Source organism: Phaenicophaeus curvirostris, chromosome Z (assembly GCF_032191515.1).
Source record: "Phaenicophaeus curvirostris isolate KB17595 chromosome Z, BPBGC_Pcur_1.0, whole genome shotgun sequence".
In the NCBI taxonomy this organism is placed as follows: Eukaryota; Metazoa; Chordata; class Aves; order Cuculiformes; family Cuculidae; genus Phaenicophaeus; species Phaenicophaeus curvirostris.
The window spans coordinates 65,520,033-65,544,441 of NC_091431.1; the positions used below are offsets into that span (position 1 = coordinate 65,520,033).

The 24,409-nt window shown below is 58.0% G+C and overlaps 1 protein-coding gene across 1 annotated transcript; it reads right to left on the reverse strand.

The window, feature by feature from the left end:
- Positions 1 to 204: 204 nt before the first annotated feature.
- Positions 205 to 12,790, reverse strand: TESK1 (testis associated actin remodelling kinase 1). Its single transcript, XM_069880436.1, has 10 exons — positions 12,582 to 12,790; positions 4,853 to 4,974; positions 4,664 to 4,712; positions 4,290 to 4,436; positions 4,059 to 4,141; positions 3,601 to 3,691; positions 3,289 to 3,372; positions 2,737 to 2,826; positions 2,432 to 2,582; positions 205 to 2,192 (listed from the first exon to the last, which is right to left on the reverse strand). Exons 1-10 carry the CDS (start codon positions 12,762 to 12,764, stop codon positions 1,153 to 1,155), a joined length of 2,040 nt encoding a protein of 679 aa, XP_069736537.1. The 5' UTR covers positions 12,765 to 12,790; the 3' UTR covers positions 205 to 1,152.
- Positions 12,791 to 24,409: the final 11,619 nt, after the last annotated feature.

The following is a 24,409-nucleotide window of genomic DNA, read 5'->3' on the forward strand; positions in this document are numbered from 1 at the left end:
GAGCATAAACCCAAAGAGCCTAAATAATAAATGGGAATTTGACCGAGGCCATTTTCAAACGAGATGGCCACTTTGAGATCCTGGGCTAAGCCAGGATGGCTTGCGGCCCCCAAGAGGCTCACAAGAAGCCCCAGACAAGCCTGTGCAACCTTTTGGGGCCAGGCTCACCTCCACGTTTGTGCATTCAAGAGACAGAAGCAGCAGTGTGAGTTGGTGAGACATTCAATTTTTAATGAACACTTTAAATAAGCTGAGTATATATTACTAGCAATTAATAATAATAAAAAACACAAGAGTTCTGCATTCACCATTGTGTTGTGCAGGAGGGAGGAAAGCCGGCTCCCACCCTTGCCAGGGGCCAGGCAGCCTGATGATGCTGCCAAACGGCCCCTTATCCCCAGTGACAGGATGGCACCCCGGCCCCTCTGCCATCACCTGGCTTCTGATCCCGTGTGCCAGGGGAACACGAGGTGCCATGCCAGCTCAGCACTCAGCCCTCAGTGTTGGGCAGGTAGGAGAAACCCCACTGCTGGTAATCCTCCCTGTGCATTCCCCAAGTGCACTGCTCTTTATCTGGCCCCCAACATGCCTCTTCCTGCATCAGGGCCTGGCTGTGCTCCCCACAGTTCTAGAGAAGCATGGGGACATGCACCAGCCCAACAGGATCCCCAGGAACACATACACACACTGCTCCTCTGCCCACAGCCCAACCCTGCTCATCCCCTGACCTGGGGAGGGGCTGTGCGGGATTCCTGGTTCTCCCTAGGTCACGGCACGCCCCTCTCTGAGACCAGGCAGAAGAGTGAACCCTTGGGGAAGGGAGGTCCTACATCTAGAGTTTGAGACCCAGGGGTACCCTGGGGGAGCAGCCCTGGAGTGTGCTGGAGTGTGCTCAGGGCAGGGGTGTTATTGCACTTCAGTCCCTGGCAGGGACCCAGCCCACCCCTGGGCCCCCGCCAGACCTCCCTAGGCTGATCATGGTAGTTATTGGTGCCTGGTGGCCACAGCACAGGGCACTGTCCTCACCAACAGTCATCAAGTGGGGCAGGAGCAAGGATTGTACCCCAGGCTCCGGCACTTGCTCGGTGCGGCAGCCACAGGGAGGTCTGAGAGGCAGCCGGACAGACCCCTGTTCCCCAGGGGACCCCGCAACTAGGACTGTGCCTCCGGCAGCTTCAGGCTGGGCTCCGCCAGCACTGGCCCCAGGGATTTCTGCTGGTGGCCTTGGTTGCGGTAGAGGAAACTCTTAGCCTCGCAGCTGAGGTTCTGGTAGCGAGGTGAGCTGGGTGCTGGCCGGTGGCAGACAGAGGCAATACTGAAGCTCAAGGGGCCCAGGCAGCAGTCGGGACAGTGCAGCACCTCATCCTGCTCCAGCACGGTGACGGAGCCGTGCCCGGGCAGCATGGCTGCACACTCCGTCCGCTCCAGTGCCGCTGTGCAGGCAACGCTGATCTCAGAGAAGCCGTGCTCCAGCCCGCTGCCCCAAGCCAGGGGTTTGCTGACCACCACATGGTTGTTGTTGAAGAGGATCCCACTGGGGGATTGCTGCTCTGGCTGCCAGGGTCTGGTACCCGAGGATGCCGTGCAGATGAAGTTGCTATTGTGGGGTGTTGTCAAGGGCTGTGGGAGCTCAAGGCTGTCGGAGCTACAGTCCATCCGCTCCTCTGCCCCAGGGCTGGGAGGGGAGGCTCGTTCCCAGGCCGGGGGCAGGAGGGGGGTGGGGGGCTGGGGGTCATCGGCAGGATGCGGGGACCCCATGCCCAGTGCCAGGCCCCCGCGGCGGGGCAGCTCAGGGGAGGTGGGCAGCGAGTGGCACTTGCGGGCAGTAGCAGTAGGGGCTGAGAAGTCACACTGCACCTCCATGGTGGGCTCAGGGGTCACGGGGGAACTGAGCTGGAGTGGGGCAGGAGGCGGCAGGTCGAAGGTGAGTGAGATGACAGACTTGCTCGGCGTATCAAAGAGCTTGATCTTTCCCCCCTTCAGGTCCTCACGCTGGGAGAAGGGGTTGATGCGGGGGGACGTCTCCTTGGTCCTGGCCCCGCTGTAAGGCTCCACTGGCCGCAGCAAGGTGGGCGATTTTGGAGAGAACACATCGGACTGGCTGCAGGACAGGCGCTGGTCTGGCTGCAGATGCTGCATCCCCAGCTCTCGCAGAGGTGACTCCTCGGCATGGCTGGCTGCCCTCCCAGCTTCTACTGGGCACACGCAGAGGGGAGCAGGTCACCAACTGCCAGCAGCAGCTGCCCGTACAGGGTGCCAAGGCGTGCTAGGCACGCAACAACCCAGGGGGGCACCCCAGGGTGGAAACAGTGACCAGCTTCATCCTGCAGACCTCGTGCAACATCCCTGAAGGCTGCTGGGGTAGGAAGGGACACCCCACCTCCCTGCTCCTTGCATCCCCCTGTAGAGTGTCCCCTGGGTGTCCACATACCGTTAAGCGTGGCCAACATCCCAGATGAGGGCAGGCTCTCCCTTCTGCTGAAGAGGGTGGCCCCAGCACCCTCAACACCCAGCTGGTGCTGCAGGATGCCCTCCAGGCACTGCGTGATTTCCAGGAACGAGGGCCGGGAGGTAGGCTCCATCTGTGGGCAGGAAGGGTTCTCTGTTAGACCTGTGGCCCCTTCAGGGAGCCCTGCCTAAAAAAGGCTGTTTCTTGCCTCTCCCTTGGTGCAGTCAAGGCTGCACATCCTGCCCAGCTGCACCCCCAGGGAAGGGAAATGGAGATGGGAGACTCACACTGCAGCAGTGGAAAGCAAGCTGGAGGAAGGCAGCTGGACAGTCGTTCTCCACCATTGTGCGGAAAGTGGTGACATCCAGACCAAAATCCTGTGCCAGGGAAAGAAGGAAGAGTGAGGGTGGGTTCTCTGGGGCACCACATGGCACAGGGGACCTGGGATGGCCTGTGCCTGGCTCTCTGCACTGTTTGTGTGCCACACAGGGCTGTGGACATGGCAGCATTCTGTCTGGAGCAGAGCAAGGAGGGACCCTGGGGTCACTCCAAGCTGGGGCAAGGCTGAGGATGCTGGGATACAGATCCCACCTGCTCTCTGCCTGATTCCAACCGTCCTCTTCCCCGACCTGGGCTGACTCTGGACTCTGAGGATAGCTTATGTGCAGAGAGTGCCCCTGCCTGGGTGGCATTTGGGACACAGCACGCTTGCCCTGAGATGCAGGTCAGCTACTTCACATGGTGTTCTGCCCAGCACAGAACAATGGTCCCTCGCATTCACTGAAGTGGTCTTAGCCCCAGTGCTGCTGCCACCCACCCTCCCCCTCCCCAGGAGTCACCTCAGTGCGGGGTAGGTAGTCAGGGTCAGCAGGGATGCGAGCGATGGTCTCACACAGGATGATGCCGTACGAGAATACATCAGCCTGTAGAAAGCAGGGAGTCATGGAGGGGGCCCTGCAGCCCCGAGGTGATGTGCCCACCATTGTGTGAACCCACAGCCTGCAAAGCCACACCAGGGCCCTGCTGCCTCAGCAGCAGAGATGCGCACTGTTCCCTCTATGTGCCCAGTGCCCCCAGGGCTGCAAATCCTGCAAACTGTCAGTGGTGCCAGCCTGGATAAAGCCCCATGCCCAGCAGCCATGGACCCTCACCTTCTCATCGTAGAACTCCCCTCGCAGCACTTCAGGCGCCGTCCAGTACGGGGACCCCACCACAGCCAGCGGCTCCTTCTCGCTGCCCTCGCTGGGGGACACAATTGGACATTCAGGGCTGCCCACAGTCCTTTGTCCCTGTCCAACCTCCCATCCTCCCAAGGGGTCACCCTAAATCACTATCTCCATCTCCCTTTCTGGGTTATCCCTCCTCTATGCACCCCACAAACTCATCTCTCCCCGCCTATATTATCCCGTTCTTCATACCCTTCTGGTCAGGCACAAACATGTCCATCTGCCCCATAAGCCCCCACCACAGGGGATCAACCCCACCATCCTCCATCCCTGCCCTTCTAGCTGCATTCCAAATGCCCATCCTCCTCAGCTCCTGGCTCCAAGTGGGCTGGAAACCCCACACTCCAAGGACGGAGAAGGACAAATGGATGCTGCCCACGCACCTGTAGTTGGGGATCTTCTCCGCCAAGCCGAAGTCGCCCACTACAGCTGTGTAGCCACTGGCCTCGCAGCGCACCAGGCAGTTCTGGGGGCACAGGAGGACCCCTGTCACATTGACTGCAGCAGCCCTGCCTCACCAGCCCCAGCTCCCGGGATGCCCCTGCACAGCGCATCCTTCAGCTCCCCAGCTGGCCATGCCTGGGGCAGCAACACAGGTAAGGGACAACCCATACCTTGGAGGTGAGGTCGCGGTGGAAGACGCCCTTGGAGTGCAGGTAGCGTAGGCCACAGGCAATGTCGAGGGCCAGCTTGACACGCATGGACCAGGAGAGGGGCACAGGGCTGTCCAGCAGCTGCTCCAGGTTCCCACCGTTGATGTACTGACAGGAATAGCCAAGCCACTGCATCACTGCAACCCCCTCCCTCCTGTTCTGCTGGATGTCCTCCCTCACCCCAGCACACCTCCCAACCACCCTATGGCACAGCTCCCCAGCAGACCTTGCCCCGCACACGTGTCACGGGCTGTGAAGGTGTCCCCGTAGCCATCACTGTCCCCTCCCCAGGCCCCTAGGAAGCCTGAGACTCACAGCCGTTGCCTTGCTCTTACCTCTGTCAGTGCGTGCAGCTGTCCCTGGTGCACACACACCCCCATGAACCTGTGAGACAAAGGGAACCTGAGGGTGGCCGCAGGCGGGGATCAGCCCCAGGAGGTCACCCAGTGCCAGCAGTAGCTTCAAACCACCCAGGCTGGGGAAAAAGGAGGCAACAGGGATGGCCACCGAGGAGCAGGTCCTACCTGAGGATGTTGGGGTGTGAGAGGCGGTTCATCAGCTGCACCTCCCTCAGCATGTTGGCCCGGTTGCTGGTCAGCTTGTTCATCTTCAGCACCATGATCTGGCCCGACTGGCGGTGACGCACCTGGAGGGGGAGCAGGGGAAGCTGAGTCCCACGTGCCTCCACGGCACCCCCGGACACCAGCCTGCACCCCACTCATGGAGCTGAGCACTCCATGCACCTGAGGGATGGGGCATCCCAGGGACTGTTTGGACTCAGGGGGCTCTCCCAGCACAGCAGCACCCCAAGGATCCCCAGCGTAACAATGCACAGCTCCGTCTTCCCCAGGGCACCCTGTCTGCCCTGCACTCCCCATCATGCTATCCTGTCCAGCCCTTCTCCAGGAAGGTGTAACCCCAACTCTGCTGCAAGGACAGGCAGGTGCGGGATTAGGGCCACCAGGGAGGGCTTTTTTGGGTCAGTACCAACCAGCCAGATCCCACCAGCACCGATTGGATGACAAAGGGGACACATTGCCCCTCAACCAGCCCTGAGGATGGCTAATGCTGCCCCACTGCACAACCCCAGCCTGGCTGCGCATGGTGCTCGGCTGAGGCTGTATATTTAGCTGTTAGCAGCCCAATGTTGTCATGCGAGCTGGGGGCCTGGCTCCTCGCCAGGAACAGCAGCTGAGAGCGTGGCCAAGCACGGACACCCGCATATCTCCCTGCAGCCCCCCAGCACGTGCGGGGTGAGGGGCAAGCATGGGATCCCTCATCCCAGCACCATGTCAGGGGAGGCGGAGCTGAATCAATGCTGAGGGTCCCAACCCGAGTAGGTGCTAGGGGTGGGATGGGACAACTCGGTCTATCCCAGCTGCCCCCCGTACACACTAAGCAGTGCATGGAGGCACAGACATTCCTTGGTGCTGCCGTCAGCTCCCTGCTCTTCTCCTTTTTAGTCAAGGCTGGTTGAGGCTGCTGTGCCAGTGCCAGCCCCTAGCCTGCCCCCCACACCTCCTCGCCTCAGGGATTGCCTCCCTGGGCAAAACACGGGAGGCTGGCTGGAGGCAGGGCCCCCTGAGCCCTGAATCCTGCTTGCAGCTTGGCCCTTGTCCCCATCACAACACGATGAGGCTGGTGTGGTGGGTTCTCTCATGCCTTCTTCCCACTCCATGACTGGCACTGCTTCGAGGAGCAGTTGTCCTAGGGTGCATGCTGAAACAGGGACCCATACAGCACCCATTACACAGAGGATGGGGAGCAGCTCCCTGCAACCAAAGGGCCTTCTGGGGAAAACTACTGCTTTATAATGATCTCCTTACACGTCTGGGCGCCCATGTAACAGTTGCAGGCAGAGTGGAAGTGGCCTGGCATGACCCTGCTATGCCACCACCAGCTTACTGAGTTCATGGAGCGGCTCTGAATAATTCAGCAGCCACTTGCCTGTGGGCACCCCGCTCCAGTTACACCTGTGTCACCTCCAGCCAGCTCCAGCCAGCCAGGCAGGCCCTGGCCAGGGATCAGGACAGACCCTGGATGAGCAAGGAGGGAACACCCCAGACACCTGTCACCGTGGGTCCCCATCCTGGTCCCTCACCAAGCTGCAGGGAGAAGGGAGGATGGATGCCTCCTCCTCACTGAGTACCAGACAAAATGACTGGGCTTTGGGAGACCCCATTCCAGAGCGATGGTGCGGTCCATGCTCTGGGGAGCACAGCTCCTCCAGCCCTACGCATACCAAGGGCTCCTCATCTCACAGCACCCCAGGTCCTCCCTGTGCCCACCACCTTCTCACCCCACGCTGGCACTGCTACCAGCACTATCCTGGTGCCTGCAGGCTCCCTGCCCACACTTGCACCTGCAAGGTAGGGCAAGAAGAACTCCCACTCCATCCTCACGCAAAGGGCAGCTGGAGGCAGCTTGGATCAGAAACAGCGTGACCAGCAGGTCCAGGGAGGTTATTCTCCCTCTGTACTCGGCACTGGTGAGACCGCAACTTGAATCCTGTGTTCAGTTCTGGGCCCCTCACCACAAGAAGGATGTTAAGGCTCTGGAGTGAGTCCAGAGAAGAGCAATGAAGCTGGTGAAGGGGCTGGAGAACAGGCCTTATGAGGAACAGCTGAGAGAGCCGGGGTTGTTTAGCCTGGAGAAGAGGAGGCTGAGGGAGACCTCATTGCTCTCTACAACTACCTGAAAGGAGGTTGTGGAGAGGAGGGTGCTGGCCTCTTCTCCCAAGTGACAGAGGACAGGACAAGAGGGAATGGCCTCAAGCTCCACCAGGGGAGGGTCAGGCTGGACATTAGGAAAAATTTTTTCATGGAAAGGGTCATTGGGCACTGGAACAGGCTGCTGAGGGAGGTGGTTTAGTGTTCGATAGGAATGGTTGGACTTGATGATCCAGTGGGTCTCTTCTAACCTGGTTATTCTATGATTCTATGAAATGGGGCTCCCAGCCTGGCTTCGGCGTCTCTGCAGGCTATAAGGAAGGGCGCCACCTGGCCAAAGCAGGGTGCGTAGGGTCTCCCTTCACCCCTTGCAGAGCCAGAAGCCAAGGGAGCCAGAGCCTGGATGAGGCCAGTGGGACCCCCTTAGCCCTGCCACATGCCTGGTGCTGCCCCAGCAAAGCCCAGCAGTCCCGACCCAGCCTGCCAGGCAGCAAGGCTGTTCTCCCTCTCTACCCCGTGTTGGGCTGGCAGGACTGGCTCGGTTGGTTTGGCTGGCACTAGCAGCTGCCAGGCGCCAGGACCCAGCTTGACAGTGCAGGCAGGCTCAGTCCCGCCAGGATGGCTGCGGGCGGCGAGGCTCCGGCGCCACGCGCCCACGGTGGGAACGCCGAGTGGCATGCACAGCGCTGGCACTCAGTGGCCTTGCACCCTGGGGCTGGCCGAGGCCCCATCAGCAGCAGCGTCCCTGCATCAGGGAGCAGCCCCTGGCGGGCACTGGCTCAGCGCCACATTGCCAGGATGTGCCTACAGCTTAAATCCTTGTTAATAAGCCTCCTGCCGTTGCAATAGGCTGGGTCAGGTCTGAGTGCAGCTGCACGTCGTCTAATGCCTTAATCCTGGAGAAGAGGCAGCATGGGGGAGGGAAGGTCCAGTGAAAGCCCTTTCCCTGGGATTTCTCCCAGGGTCCCCAGGAGCCTCTGGTCAGCACACTCCATGGCTCCCAGGACAGTCCCAGCCCTAAACACATGGGGCATGGTGTCCTCGAGGGTGTCTAGCACCGTGAGCTTGCTTGTGAGGCCTCGTCCTGCCGTCTTCCCTGCATGCTGACAGGAAAGGGGTTATGTTCCCTTGGGCTTCCCATGACCTCCCACAGGCGCTGGCCAGTTTATCCAGTCCAGCCAGGGGTTAGCACCAGCCCAACACCCTGGCCTCCTCCTTGGAAGTGGATATATCAGAGGACGGAGCAAGACACAACTCCAGGCGGACACAGCCCCACGCTAAGAGGGTTTCCTTCACTGCTGCCGTCCCAGGAAGGCAGTGGGCAACAAATCCTCCCGAGCAGGACGGCATTCCCCCTCGCCTCTACACGCTCTGGCAGGGCGCCCAGGAATCCCAGCACATTCCCCGGAGCTGAGCTCAGCCAGGCAGCCGTGCCGGGGTACAGGGCAGCGGGTGGACACAAACCACTGGTCCCCCACCCAGAAGGCAGACAATTGCCCTCGCCCACTGCTGACGCCCCCCCAGCACCCCACACGGCCCCTCTGCCGGGTGCTCCTTGGGGGTGCTGCGGCCGAGCCGGGGTGCCACGGCGTGCCGGTCCTCATCCCATCTGTTGCCAGCACATGGGGCTGGGGGATGGGACGAGGCTGGCTGCGGCCCCAGCCTGGGCACAAGGGATCTGAGCTCTTTTAACAGCGGAAATTAGAGTCTTATTTAAAGAGCATGCTAATCAGAGCGAGCAGACGGCCTGGCCTTCCCCACAGCTGACGATCCCGTCTAGACATGGGGCAAAGCCCTCACTACCACCCACCCCACTTCAGCAGCCAGCCCCCCAGCACGCCACACCGGGGACAGGCTCGCACGTCACCCCACTCAGCACACGTCCCCTTTGCCCAGCCTGCTGCAGGCAACACACAGCCACGCAGGGACATCGTCCTGCAGCCTCTGCCCCAGAGAGACCAGCAGGGAAAGATGGTAGGGCAGGTAAGGTAGCTCACAATGCCACTGCTCATCCCGCAGCTACCCACAACGGCTGTGCCTGAGCTCATGGGAATCTCAGCGGTGCAACAGGTCTTTTACTGGTTGGGGCTGGAAAACCTGCTCATCCCATGGGAAATGCAGAATTGGTCAAGATGACAGACTTCCTCTGAGGCAGCGAAAGGAGCAGGCCATGCAGCACCCAGTCCCGACAAATGCTTGAGTATCAGCAGCCTTCACCTCCCATGTTCCCAGGTGCCGCGCTGTGGGCACACTGGGAGCCAGGGCATCACCGGCCCTCACTGGTAATCCCAGAGCACGCCCTGTGACAGCGCAGGAGAGATGCTGGCGGGTCCCAGGCTAGTCAGCACAACGTGTTTCCAGTGCCTGGGGCTCCGGAGCAGCGACAGGGCAGCCAGGGCTGCTCCTGGCCTCACTGCAGCTGGCTGACTTCGGAAAATTCACTCCCTCCCCGCCTGCCTTAATTTCTCCATCTGTGTCATGCCACTCCACCCTCCTTTGTAAAACAAGGCAAGGTCCACTGATGAAGGGCAGCAGATAAGAGGGACAGAGTTGTGTCATTAGTTGCAGTAAATACAACATCTCAAAGGTTGGCAGGGAAGTGACCAGAGACAAGCAGGTGGCAGCGGTGCCAATGCCCCGTCCCAAGCTCTGTCCGTGCTTGGAGATGCTAATCCCCATCTTGGCACCATGGAAATCAGGTGCTGGGCTGATCACACCGAAGGGCTGCACCCTGGGAAGCAGCATCTCCAAGAGGATGAGCAACAGCGGGGCATGAGGTGCAGAGCAGGATGAGCAAAGACATCTGGATACAGCTCCCACAAGAGCAAAGCCAGGATACTGCCTGCAGCCCCCGCGTCTGCTGCAGAGAGCACATGAGAAAGTAAAAGAGGGATTTGGGGAAGAGATGCAACAGTGGTTTAAGGTCTGGAGAAAATGTCTGGCACAAACACACCCGGCTCAGTCTGCTGAGTCTATTGGAGATGGAGAGGCGGCTTGCAGCAATGTCCATGTACCTAAGAAAATGGGTGGGCCTGGCGCCTCTGAAATCGCACAGGGAAAGGCAATGGGAACCAGCTGCTCCAGAGGGAAACAACTCAGCTCTGCAGCACAGCAGGGGATCAGCAGAAAGCAATCCCTGGGGAAAAGGGCAGCTTTTCATCACTGATGTCTCCTGTCCACTCTGGAAAAACCTTTCTGAGAGAAGCGCTTGGCTGGAGTGGGATAAGAATCAATGTGGGGAAGCTTTGGGACACCAGGGCTCAGACACACTGAACCCTTTGGCTTTCACACTGGGAATATAGATGCCTGTGTCCCTCAGCACCCTGCCTGGCCCTGGCTTGGCTGCGTACCAGGGCTTGAGCTACCTGTGTAGGGGCAGAAATGTCCAGGTCTCCTCCCTGTCCATCATGCCTACCAAGGCTGGAATGAGGCAGGACCCAGCAGCCACGTGAAGGAGGGAGCTGCAAGTGCCCACAACCATGGAAAGCAACAGCAGGAACAGGGAGGTGGGTGGAAAACAAGTCCTGCGCTGCCCTGCCAAACTCCATCTTCCTCGCAAGCTCAGGCGGCCAAACCCCAGCTCAAGATCCTGGGCCTGCTGAGCCCTTGGACACAACCCACCGCACAAGCACAAAGCCCCATCTGGCCCCCTCCTGGCCCTGCCTCCTCTCCGGTACACACATACAGCGCTCCCACTCTCCAACCTCCATTGCTCCCCCGAATCCTACATGCAAGAAGCCCCAAAAGAACACGAAGAACGTGTGGGAGAAGAAGCATTTTGTGGCTCCCACAGGGCCCATGGAAACAGAAACAGCAAGGCAAGGAGAGATCGTGGCCTGGCTGAGACACCGAAGCATCCATTATTAAAGAGCCATATCCATGCCTGACATTATTAAATGCTCCCTCTGCTCCGGGGTGCTGCCGTGCACTCCAAGCCAAACATCAATAGCAGAAACCCAGCCATCGGAGAGGGCACGGCTCCTCGCGGCAGGTGGGAGCACGGAGGAGAGGGTTCCCTCTGCGTGCCCACCACAGCCCCTTGCAGGACACCTCTCTCGTGGCTGTAGAGGAGCTGGGCTTTAGGGTCTCCCTGATGAGTGGGAAATGGTAGTAGGGCTGCAGAGGGACCCCAGGGTCCTGCTGGGACATGGATGCCCAGTTGTACTGTGGGAGTACGGTCCCATGTAGGGGACACAGCACGGCACTACTCTGGACCCCAGTGACTGTGGTGGGAGGTGGTGGGGACCCTGCCCATCCCAAAGCTGCTCCTTGAGCTGGGTGAAGCCGCTAGAAGCACGGCTTATGGGCAGACCTTGCCCAATGTCTTGTGGCCCCTTAAATGATGCCAAGGACAAAAACAACAAGTGCACACACTTCGCCTTGGATAGGAGAGGCGGCTGAGGCAGCAGGGCAGGGCACAGCCCCTCGGTGTGGTCTGGCAAGGTACCACCACCACGCTGCTCTGCCATGGTGTTGGGACCCCGAGCTCCCCACCAGCACCCACACACCCCAAATGAGGGTGTGGGCCACACACAGGCAACCCCACTCTGATAGTCCCAGCAAGAATGCGGGACAAAGAGAGCTCCAGGATTCCAGCTGAGGACCTTCCGCTAGACTGTTCTGCAGCATCACACCCCTCTCCCAGTCCCAGTCACCTTTAAGAGGTTCCCATGGAGCACCCTGCACATCCACTTGCCCAGCTCAGACCGGACCTGGCCCAGCAACACTGGAAATCTCCCCAGACCATCTGCCCACATCCACTGCCACAGGAATACCCAGGGCCTGGCAGGGTCGAGGCTCCGTGGTTTTGTCAGGGGTGTCTGGGGCTGGGATGTCCACCACCCCACCAGTGGCCTGACCTTCTTCGGAGCTCCACAACGAAGAGCTCAGCCTTTCTGGGCTGTAAACAGAGCTGGTGCTCCCCTCCCCCTGCATAACGATGCAAGAACAACTCCCCCTGCCCCACATGGAAGGGGCTCCGCAAAACCCCCAGTGCCCTGCGGGAAGAGGGCAGTGCTTCCCAAAACCTCAGGTCCCTGGGAGGAAGGGACAGGGCTCCCCAAAACCTCATGTTCTTTGGGGGTGTGTGTGATGCTCTCTGAAACCCCAGGTCCGGGGGGGGAACGGGGCTCCCCAAAACCACCGCTTCCCGGGAGGGGGGACGGGGCTCCCCAAAACCACCGCTTCCCGGGAGGGGGGACGGGGCTCCCCAAAACCACCGCTTCCCGGGAGGGGGGACGGGGCTCCCCAAAACCACCGCTTCCCGGGAGGGGGGACGGGGCTCCCCAAAACCACCGCTTCCCGGTAGGGGCAGATGGAGCTCCCCAAAACCTCGGGCCCCCTGGGGGGGACAGGGGCGGGGCTCCCCGAAACCCCAGATCCTGGGGGATGGAAGGAAAGACACGGGGCTCCTCCAGACCTGAGGCTCTCTGGGGGAGGCAGGAGCAGGGCTCCCCAAAGCCCCACGTCCCCCGGGGTTCGGGGGTGGGGGGGGTGGCTACAGGGCTCCCAAAACCCCATGTCTCCGCGTTCCCCGGGGCTGGGGGTCCCCGCACCCCCCGAGGACATTCCCCGCCCTGCCCACCTTGAAGACCTCGGAGAAGAACCCGGCCCCGATCTTCTCGCAGAAGAAGTCGTCGATGCGCGCCAGGGTGGAGACGGCGCTGCGCAGCGCCCGGTACGAGGAGGGGCGCAGCCGCCCGCCGCCCGGCCCCGGCGCCTCCGCCTCGCCCTCCCCGGGCCGCCGGTGCAGCTTGTCCCACTCCATGCCGGCGCCTCTCGCTAAACCCCCGCCGCCTCTCGCATCGCCGCGGCCCCGGGGGGCGCCGCCTCCCCGCCCGGCGAGGCTCCCGCGGGCGGCGCCCCCAGCCCGGCGCTGCGCTGCCGCCGCCCCGAGCGCCGCTCCGGCGGGCGGGGACGGGGCGGGGACTGCCCTTAACTCCTTGGGACCCGCCGCCCGCCTCCTCCTCCTCCTCCCGCTCCTCCTCCCTCTCCTCCTCCCTCTCCTCCTCCTCCTCCTCCTCCCGCTGGGGTTGCGAAGGCTCGGGGGATGCGAGACCCTCGAGGTCCTGACCCTGCGCCGCGGCGACCCCCGAGTGCGGGACACGGAGCGGGGGGTGATGGGGTTGAGAAGGGCTTGGGGGTGAGGGGGGATGAGAAGCTCGAGATTCGCAGCCCAGAAGGCCAACGGTGTCCTGGGCTGCATCAAAAGAAGCGTGGCCAGCACGTCGAGGTCAAGGGAGACAATTCTACCTCTCTACTCCTCTCTTGTGAGACCCCACCTGGAATACTGTGTCCAGTTCTGGAATCCTTAATGTAAGGAGGATATGAGGTGTCAGAACGAGTCCAGAGGAGGCTACAAAGATGCTCAGAGGGCTGGAGCATCTCCTGTATGAGAACAGGCTGAGAGAGTTGGGCTGGTTCTGCCTGGAGAAGAGAAGGCTCCAAAGAGACCTTATAGTGACCTTCCAGTACCTGAAAGGGGCTACAAGAAAGCTGGGGAGGGATTGTTCACAAAGGATTGTGGTGATGGGATGAGGGGGAATGGGTATAAACTGAAGAGGGGCAGATTTAAGCTAGACACAAGGAAGAATTTCTTCACCTTGAGAGTGGTGAGACACTGGCACAGGTTGTCCAAGGAAGCTGTGGATGCCCCATCCTTGGAGGTGTTCAAGGCCAGATTGGGTGTGGTCTTGGGCAGCCTGGTCTGGTGGGAGATGCCAATGACATGGCAGGGGCATTGCAGTTAGATGATCTTTAAAGTCTCTTCCAACCGAAAGGATTCTATGATTCTATGATTCTATGATGTCCCCAGCCATGGGAGGCTGTGTGGGAACCAAGGTGGCATCTCTGTTAGGAGCCTGTGTGGGCACTAGGGAGCTCAGCTCATGGTGCACGGATTTGGCAGACCCCATGGACACAGTGCTCAGACACTCCCCTGCCCCAGGCCCCGCCTCAATGCTCCTTGTACAGGTGTGACTCTGCCTTTCCTGGGTCCCACCTGGATGCAGCTTGTAGCTGCAGGACCCTTTCTTCTCTGGGCATTGCCTGGATGCTCCTTGTAGACATGGGGCTCTTCCTTTCCTGGGTCTGACCTGGATGCAGCTTGTACCTGTGGGACTCTCTCCCCTGGGCATTGCCTGGATGCTCCTTGTAGACATGGGATTCTTTGCGCCCTGGATGCAGCTTGTAAACAATAGCACTCTTTTTTCCCTGGGTCCAATGTGGATGCAGCTTGTATCTGTGGGACCCTTTCTTCCCTGGGCAGTGTCTGGATGCTCCTTGTAGACACAGGACTCTTGGTGCCCTGGGTCCCACCTGGATGCAGCTCATAGACACGGAACTCTTTGTGACTCTGGTCCCACCTAGATGCTCCTTGTAGATATGGGATTATTCCTTCCCTATGTCCCACCTGGATGCAGCTTGTAGCTGCAATATTCTCTCCCCTGGGCACTGTCCGGATCCTTCTTGTAGACATGGAAATTTTTCCCCTGGATCCTACCTGGATGCCCTTCGTAGACATGGGGTTCTTTGTGCCTTGGGTCCCACCTGGATGCTTTGTCTAGCTGCAGGACTCTTTCCTCCCTGGGCACTGCCTGGATGCTCCTTGTAGCTGTGGGACTTTTTTTCATCATAGCACCCAGGTCCTAAGCAGATGGGCCAAGGGTAGAGTTATCTGATCTTCACATAATATATCCAGCCCCACACCACTCAAAGTCTGAATCCCCACATACAAGCAGCTGATGCCAGGATAGGTCCTATTGTAATAGGCTTGGATCTTTTCTCGTACCCACCACCAGGCTGAATTCTGGATGGGAGTCACGGACTGATTTGAGTTGGAAGGGATCTCAAAGATTATTTTGTTCCATTCCCCTTGCTGTCTGCAGGAACAACTTCCACTGGATCAGGTTGCTCAAAGCCTCGTCCATACTGGTCTTGAACACCTCCAGGGACGGAGCATCTACAGCTTCTCTGGGCAACCTGTGCCAGTGCCTCACCACCCTCACATTAAAAAAAATTGTCCTAATATCTAATCTAAATCTCCTGTCTTTCAGCTTGAAACTGTTACCCCTTGTCCTATCCCTGCACTCTCTGATATAGAGCCCCTCCCCATCTTTCCTGTAGGCCTCCTGCACTGGAAAACTGCCATAAGGTCTCCCTGGAGCCTTTGCTTCTGAACAGCCCCCAATTCCGCTTCTCCCCATGCACCCACCCCAGTCTGAACGCTGTCCCGGGGCTCTGTGCTCCAGAGGAGCAGGGAAGTGCAGTGACAGAATGCTCAGTGCCTGTTGCACCTCTTCATTTTTCTTCCTTTCCTGAGCTCTCCCACTTCTCCTGCTTCCTGCTCCACTTCAGGCCTTTTCTCTGCTCCACTGCTGATCTGTCCTGTCCTCCTTGCCCAGGGATTCCATGCAGCCGGATCTGCCCTTGCTCTGACCCACATGTTTTACTGCTGCCTGTGCCAGCCCAGCCCTGCCCCAGGTCCCAACACAACCCTTCTGTGCTGTCCTGCCACCACAGCTGTCCCACAAAAGCTTCGCTCCCGCTGTATTCCTGGGTGGTACAGCTGGTTCCACATTCTGTACTGGGAAAAGGAGCCACATGGAGTGATTCTGGGCATGGCACTTTTTGGCCAGTGCTTGGCTCCAGGTGCCACCAAACACAGTGCAGACACCCTGGACCATGAGCCCTGGATTTTCTTCTTGTTCCAGGAGGGAAAATAACCCTGTGGGCTAGAGCAGGGGAACTGAGATTCTGCCTTCTTTATAATAGGAGCAGCCTCCTGTCCCCCAGGTAATATGTCATATTTCTGCTCTTTGAGGTCAACAGAAGGGAGTGTGACCGTGCAGAGGAGAGACTGCTGTCTGCATGTGGGCACAAGAGGCTGCAGGCTCCCACCACAATGGCCAGCTAGCTGCAGCTGCTCTGATGGAAGTTTTCCTGCCTTCCCAGGGCTCAACACTAGTACCCAAAATCTGAGCTCCCTGCTACACCCACAGCCCAGTGACCTCCACCTCCTCAGTGACACAGGGAGCCACTCACAGGAGCAAACCCAGCTAAGCTGGGACCAGAAGGTTGGAAAAGACTCAGATTGAGGAGCAGCCCTACTATCTGCTGTGCAGCCTTGAAGGATGGGAGCATAGAATCATAGAATCACCAGGTTGGAAAAGACCCACTGGATCATCGAGTCCAACCATTCCTATCAAACACTAAGCCATGCCCCTCAGTGCCTCGTCAAGCCGTCCCTTAAACACCTTCTGGGAAGGTGACTCAACCACCTCCCTGGGCAGCCTGTTCCAGTGCCCAACGACCCTATCCATGAAAAATTTTTTCCTAATGTCCAGCCTAAACCTCCCTGGTGGAGCTTGAGGCCATTCCCTCTTGTCCTGTCCTCTGTCACTTGGGAGAAGAGGCCAGCACCCTCCTCTCTACAACCTCCTTTCAGGTAGTTGTGGAGAGCAATGAGGTCTCCCCTCAGCCTCCTCTTCTCCAGGCTAAACCACCCATTGCCTCTCCCTTTCCCTTAAGTGTGTGTGAGCAGCAGCCTCTGAGGCTCAAGGCACTGTGAGAGAGATGTGGAGTCCTGGCAAGGCATCTCACAGAGAGAAGCTTAGGACCACTTCCTTTTCAGGGTTCTTGCTGCTTACAAGTGGCTGGGTTTATATCCAGTTAAGTTGTAGAGGATAAATTAAAGCCCTGGAGACAGCTCTGACTGTGGAAATTGCTGCTGCAGTATTTACAGTCCCTTCTCTCATCAGCGCCAGTAACTCTGCTGTGCTATTTCCACCACACTCTGCTTCTGCCTGGCACAGCAGCGTTGAGCTGAGACACGGATGGAAGTCCCCAGTGCCCCAAATCCCCACCGTGGTGCAGGCAGATAGACTCTGGGCAGCTGGGTGCAAAGCCAGGCTGTGCTGAGCCTGCAGCAAACCCTCAATTAAGCTCCTCAAGACCTGCGAGGAAGAGCAGGAAGGAGTTCTCCCTGGCTGCGCTGTGCTTCTGTGGAGCTGCAGCAGGGAGAGGAGGGGGGCTTTGTCCTCTTTGCCCTTCTCTGCCTGGGCTCTGCACCCTCCCCCTTTCACGGGAAGAAGGCTCAGGGATTAATAAACATCTCTCTGCCTGCTGGGGATGGTGCATCACCCAGGCAGAACAGGAGCAGGAGCTTGAAACAGCCCAGACAGGCCAGTGCTGGGGAGATGCAGGGGCCAGGGGAGCCCAGGTTGTGTGTGGGGCGTAACAGGGCTTCCACGCAGAAAGCCTGCGGCACTGGGTCCTTGGCAGCACAGCTCTGTTGGGATCAGCCAGCAGCGATCGCCCCTGACTGAAGGCTTGCCCTGCTGAGAGCCCCGGAGACAGAGCTAAAACAAACACCTCCTGTGCATGTACGTGTGAGATCCCATCCCTACTGCCACATCTCCTCTGCAAATTCAGGAAAATCAATGGCTGCTGCTGCGGGTGGGGGTCGGGGATGGCTGCAAGCAGTGAAGGAGTGAAGCTGTGCCAGAGCAGGCACCAGGCTTTGTGCTGGGAGGGTTTTCCACCTTGGAGGGGTTGTTCGGACACAGCAGTGAGCAGGAGGAGCATTGACATGACTCAAATGATGCCCTTTGGTACTTTCTCCCACAATGTGGATGTAGTTGTCCTCTGTCCTCCTGCCTCCTGACAACCTTTGCTCTTTTCCCACATTACCAGGCATCACCCAGCAGATCTCCGCATGCGCCTGTGTCCTGTACGTTCCACAGCTCCCTGCTTATGAGGGGGCCAGTCCCTGACAAACATCTCCATCTCCTGCCCCATAGGAAACAGGAGGGGGTGGCACAGTAGAGTGTGTTGAAACCTCCTAGCAGGCTTGGTTAGTGCAAGGAGCCCAGAATACATGGGAGAAGGTCCCAGTCCCAGTGTTTGATGGGTGGCCTGGTTATGACCAAGAGCATGCAGTGCAGCTGATGTAGCAGGACTACATTTCCCAGTGTATTGTGTGTTGCCAATCTCAGGAGTGCAGGGCTGTGCATGCTCCGTACCCAGCACCATGGCTGCGAGCTGCAGCGGCTCACGTTCAGCTGCGAGCAGGGAGTGGTAGAGGCCCTGCTGTGAAGGCACGTTGCTGCCCCCTCATTCTCTCCCCAGCACCCCAGATGCAAGGCCAAAAGCAAGCTAACTTCAGTGGGAGGGCTGCAAATATTTGTTGTGTCATTAATTTTCTACAAGCAGAGTCAGCACAGCACCTGGCAATGTTTGCTCACTGCCTCCTGTTACCTCATGTGAATGCTTCTCATGCGTGAGAACATCCCATCGCTATCTTAGTGGTAAAGAGTGTCTTGAACTCCCTGCTGTACTTTTCCTTAGACAAGCTCAGATGACCCGTCAAGAGTTCACAATGGAGTGGCAGGGGACTAAGCAGCCGATGGCCTGAACCCAACTGAATGTGTGCCTGCTGGAAGCCCTGTGGGCTGTGAATTTGAAAATGTCGAGAACACTCAAAGAACAAAACCAACCACCTCCTCTGCAAAGGAGGGACAGGCAGTTCTGTGGTGCCTGCACCACCTGTGACCCATGGTGACATGATGTGCAGCCATGTGGGCACCACTACATCTTTGCAGTGAACCAGCACTGCAGAGAGCTTCACTGGTTACAAGGAGCTGGTAACCTCATGGCAAGCCGGTAGAGGCAATGCTGCCACCTCCAGCATCTCCCACACTGCTCCTGAACCAATCTGAACAGCTTATCTGCCAATATCTGCCTTGAGACCGCACCTTGAATCCTGTGCTCAGTTCTGGGCCCCTCACCACAAGAAGGATGTTGAGGCTCTGGAGCGAGTCCAGAGAAGAGCAACAAAGCTGGTGAAGGGGCTGGAGAACAGGCCTTATGAGGAACGGCTGAGAGAGCTGGGGTTGTTTAGCCTGGAGGAGGCTGAGGGGAGACCTCATTGCTCTCCACAACTACCTGAAAGGAGGTTGTAGAGAGGAGGGTGCTGGCCTCTTCTCCCAAGTGACAGGGGACAGGACGAGAGGGAATGGCCTCAAGCTCCACCAGGGAGATTTAGGCTGGACATTGGAAAAAAATTTTCACAGAAAGGGCCATTGGGCACTGGAACAGGCTGCCCAGGGAGGTGGTTGAGTCACCTTCTCAGAAGGTGTTTAAGGGACAGGTGGACGAGGTGCTGAGGGGCATGGTTTAGTGATTGATAGGAATGGTTGGACTTGATGATCCAGTGGGTCTTTTCCAACCTGGTGATTCTATGATTCTATGCTCCCATCCTTCAAGGTTGCACAGCAGATATTAGGGCTGCTCCTCAATCTGGTCCTGGGAAATGGGACTCGCAGCTCCACCAAGCCCATCCCAAGAGGCTGTGCCAGCTTTGCTCCATCTCCTGCCTCTTGCCAGGCTATTAAGTTAGTAATACTCCCCAGCCACAGCACAGTGTCCTTGAAGTGCTTGTGGTTCTGCCAGATGTAAGACAGGAATAAAGATGCCAAGAACCTGCTCTGTCTGTAATGGTGGCCTGAGTGAGTGGGACCACATCAGAGCAGGTCTAGGACTGGCATCGGCTGAGGTGGTGGGAGCAGCCCTTTGACCCACGGTACCAGCTGTGTGAGAGCAGGGCAGGGAGTAGGGCTGAGTGGGTCTTGGCTTATGGCTTTGGGGAGGAGCCTTCACCTGTGGTTCATCACTGCCCTTTGATCTATGGCTTGAGGTTGCTGCAGGGAGGAACTCTGAAGCAGCACAGCAATGTGAAGGGAAGTGTTGGTGAGGACATACATAGCTCAGCACAGTGCCTGCCAGAGACCCTGCAGAACAAACCCATATGCACAGTTCACCCCAGAGATCCTACGTTAACAAACCAGTATCCTCAGCCTTGCCCTGCCTTCCTTACCCATTCCAGAGCTGACAAAAGGAAAACCTTCTGGAAGAAAACAATGCATCAGGCTGGGGAACCATTCCCCTGTGAGCTCTGAGCTTCTGTTTGGGAGGGGTGCACCCCACCCCAGACTCAGCAGTACGGGTGAGACAGATGTTTCCAGTCCTTTCTGCTTTCCTAGCTCCAGGCAGAGCCCTGCTTATTGTCACAGATGCCTCAGCAATGGATAGAGGTTGCAAGGGTCTCCTCACCCTCCAGGCAGCGGGCACTCAGGCTACACCTCTCTGAATAACTCCTCAGCCTGAGCGTGGTCCTGTAACCATCCACACCACTTGGTTGGTTCCCTGATGCAGTTTTGGCTTGTGCTAAACAGAACAACAGCAAAGAAGGTCATGGGCCAGGACCATTCCCAGAAAGAGACGTGGGCATAGCTCCCTCCATGAAGACAGGAGAGTTGACTGGTGCACCCATGTCCTGTGGCTGCTGCCTTCCTCGTTGGCTTCCTCTCTCTGTGCCTGCTTTTTGCCATGCGAGGACAGTGATGCTATGTGCAGCAGCTGCAAAGTAGAGCATCAGCTCTTTGTACACCAGCAAGACCTGGAGCTCCCTGTGATTGGGGCACTTCCCAGCCTTTTCCCTTTTCCCTGTTCAGATCCTGTCCCGGCGTCACAGGCTGAGGCTGCACAGTCTGGATCATGGCTCTATGTGGGGAGAGAAGGCAGCTGTGCGGTGTTCAGTGGGGAAGGCACCGCGGCATTGCTTCTTGCAGCTGATTCAATCACAGCTCTTTATTGCTTCTCCCAGCTGTTGAAAATCTCATTAAGTTTAGCGAGCTCTGTGAGCAATGCTGCCAGGCTTTCTCATCTCCTGTCCCTCTCTCATGAGTCAAGGCACCCTGACCTCCAAGGAAGCGCATCAGCACGTCTCCATGGAGCCTGGGCCAAAATATCTTCCTGCACCTGGTGTATGTGGATGGGTCTGGCACAGACAAGATGTGCAAGGGCCTGCCTTGAAGACAAGGGCAAGGCAATGAAGTGTGGTATGGGGACGTCTCTAAAACAGAGCAAGGGAGCAGGGCTGTCCACTCACACCAGCCTTGTACCTCATGGTGGGTAAAAACTCAGGAAGGAGAATGGGTCCTCCTCAGCTACATTAGTGGCAAACATGTGAGGCTGATGGTCCCTGGCTAGCAGTAGTAGAAGCAAATGATATTTGAGCCAGGACAAGTGCTGGTGGTTCTTCCTTGACCTGTGATCTCTGCTGTCTCCAGGAAAAGGTAAAGCTGAGATGAATGGGGCAGGGCTTTGATCCTGCTGTGCCCTGCATGCTGGAGCCCTGTTCCCAGGCAGCACCTGCATGCCACCACAACACATTAATGCCCTTGATTACCATGGCCTAGTTTCTGTCCACCTGTGTCATGGGTGGCTGGTCACCCCACCCTGCTGAGCCCTTGTTCTACAGTGGCTGATTGCACCAGCACTGGACAAACTGGTCTCCTGGGGTAATTACGGCCAGGAGAGACCTGGTGCTGTGGGCTCTGGGTAAGCCAAGTGTGTCACTGCCAGTACAGCACCTGGCATGTAAGTCACACCATGATGCATGACAAGTCCTTTGTTATGGGACATTCAGGAGCATCAGGAGATCACAAAGGAAGGGAAGGGGTGAAGCAGTGTCCTCCTTCCCTACTGCCTCCCACCTGGGAACCTACTTATCTCATGACCTTGGGCTCTTCAAGATTTCTGCTGGCTGAGTGGGACCATGCTGCCCTAAGTGGGAGTTTCCCGTGGGAGACAGGACCTCTGTCCCAACGTCAGCTGTGGCACTGCTGTAGGTCTGTTCAAGTTCTTCAACTTAGCTTGATCCTGGGAACACATGTGACTTTAAATATGCGTTTATACAACAAAAGGCAGCTGGTGCCTGGTCTATGGGCACTGTGCCACCTCTACCACTATCACTGACTTACCAGGATGCAATGCCTTCCTCCCTCTTTCTCCTCCACCTGCCCAGCCTTTGTGGGGGATCAAGTCATGCCACCGCAAGCTTTGGTCAGAGGCTAAAGGCTGGGAGAAGCCAGCAGGCTCTCAGTGGCCACATGGTGAGGACAGGGGTGAGCAGAGGCTCAGCCCAGACTTTGCTTTTCCAGTGCCCCATGAGCAAGGGATGCTGCTTTGGGGAAGCACAGTGCTCTGCTGATCGCAGCCTCCCAACGCAGGCACAGAGAACCACCTTGGAGTGGGTGAGGCAGGAGTTGTGTCAGCTCAGGGTACCCCTGGCAGCAGCAGCAATGCCTCCTCCAGGGTACTGCTGGTGCAGCACCAGGTGTGACAATGGAGCTGTGCAGCCCTCATGAGACCAGCTAACACCACCAGCTGTGCCACCTTCCCCCCTCCACCAGGCAAGTAGCTCCAGTTCAGTGGGCAAAAAGCCTCTTGCCTTATTATTCCCTGTTCTTCTGGTTCCTCCTGGGCCCAGTATATTTGGGGCATTTCTCTGTTCCCAGCTACCTTGGGTGACATATGCAGCTCCTCAGGATTTGCTTTACTCAGGAATCTATACAGGCTGAGAACTGAAAAGGGAAAATGCCAAGCCCTTTATTTAAGCATGGAAGGAGAATCTCATGACTCTACCAAACACATGCAATGCATTGGCTGCTGTGACATGTGAGGCCAGCACATGGGGTTGGGTGAAACATTTGAACAGGAGCAACATACAGAGGCTTGTGTGAAGAAGGAGGTGGAGGAAGAAGGGTTTGTCTAGGAAACAGGCAGCTGCTCCAGTTAGGCAGAGAAAGAGAACACAGGCACAATAAGCCATCCCTGCCAAAGGGCAGATGGGGGGGAATGTGAGTATGAAACACAGAAGCAGAAAGAGCAGGTTGGAGGTATTGGTCTTGGTGCAGAGACCCTGCCGTGAAAGCGACACCTTAAGGCACCAGGGCTTGGGGGAAGCTAGTCTGGCAGGAGATGCTACTTCAAATCTTACAGTTCCTACCTCCTAGGCTTAGTCAGGTTCCCTGTCCAAGAACCAGGGCGGGACATGCTGAAGATGACCCTGGGGATGGGAGCAGGAACAGCTGGATCAGATGTGGAACTGCTTGGAGGTCAGAGCAGGAAACCTTGTTTCTAAGCACATCTTCCTCAAACCAAAATGCAGCATCCCACACCCCTCCAGCCTTACTCCACCCTGCTCCCAGCTGCAAACTGCTTATGTCCAATTTTCTGTGCTGAAAATATCTTTCTAGGCGGTCAGCAAGCGTGCAGCCAGATGGGAGAGGGTTGCAGTCTGAGAGTGAAGGGGAGTGGGGGTGTATTTGGGGTAGGTGTGGGCTGCAGCACGAAGCCAGATGGGCCTGGGTAGGCTGGGTGGGGGCCTGTAGGCTGCCTGGGGGACATGTGTTAAGACAGCAGTGCCAGGACAGATAGTCTTGCTTGGCTTGGGTCCATGAGTCTTCGAGGAGGGTCATAGCAGGGGGACGTACACAGGGAGACTCAGAAAGACAGGGAGATTCTCACTGTGGAGAGCAGGCAGCAGATCCTGCTCTCTGGCCTGGAGTAGTCAGATCAGAGGAGAAGGAGGTTATGCAGCATCCACGACCTGCCACAGCTCTGCCCAGCAGTCAGGAGCGCCCTCCTGGGACCTCTGCACCCTGCTGGGCTGTCCCCATCACATCTCTGCTCTCAGTCCACCAGTGCTGGGCAAGCTCAGGCTGCAGGCAGAGCTGGTGGATCCATAAGCTGCCGTGGGAGCAGAGGCAGCAGCCTTAGGTGGTCAGGGCAACAAGGAGCTCCCTACCCCAAGTGCTGCTGCCAGCTGAGTGGCAGCAAAGCTGCCCCAATGTCACCCCTCTCCCAGGCCAGCACAGGTCCCTGCAGCCATCCCAGATGTTTTGCTGGGCCCAGGGCTGAACGTGATAACCCACCACGACCAGGCTGTCACCCTGGAGCTACGTGCGCCTTGGCAGTACTGGGGCTCCCCTTACCCTTCTTATGCCTACAGGTCTGGGGTTCTCCCCCCAGCTCTGAGACAGATGTACTGTAGGGGACCGGGATGTCTGGGTTTTATCACCCCCTTGGGGAAGGGGCTGGAGGGTTCCTAAGTTCAGGGTGCTCTGGCCTTTGTTGCCCTGATGGCACTGCAAAATCCCTGTGTGGAAGAAAGTTCAGGGTTAGTGGGGTTGGGAAAACCCCACAGCAGGGTTCAGGGCTGGGCTCTAGCTGGGATCCTGTGGGCATTTTCCACCTCACCCCACCAGAAAAGCCTTTGGACTGTGGCAGTGCAGGCTGCAGCCCTGATGGAGGTGGATGCTGCCTCCTGGAGAGGAAGATGCAGCATGTGGGGAGCCAGCCCCTAGATCACATGGGGTCAACACACTGGTGCTGTGCAAGGAGCAGACCCCTGCCTGGCCATCCCGGTGCTGAATCTGACTGCGTTAACCTCCCCAGGCCTGATCGTGATCCACTACCTGCAGGATGACATCCCAGCCTGGTGTTAACCCACTCCCATCACTGTGCTCTGTCTGATGATTTATAGGCACACCTCACACTGGGCTCCAT

Coding starts and splice junctions, on each gene's coding strand:
- TESK1 (XM_069880436.1), bottom strand. CDS start 12,764: ATGGAGTGGGACAAGCTGCACCGGCGGCCCGGGGAGGGCGAGGCGGAG. Junction 4,713..4,852: donor TCACACCCCAACATCCTCAG/GTAGGACCTGCT, acceptor TTTGTCTCACAG/GTTCATGGGGGTGTGTGTGC. Junction 2,827..3,288: donor ACTACCTACCCCGCACTGAG/GTGACTCCTGGG, acceptor TCCCTGGCACAG/GATTTTGGTCTGGATGTCAC.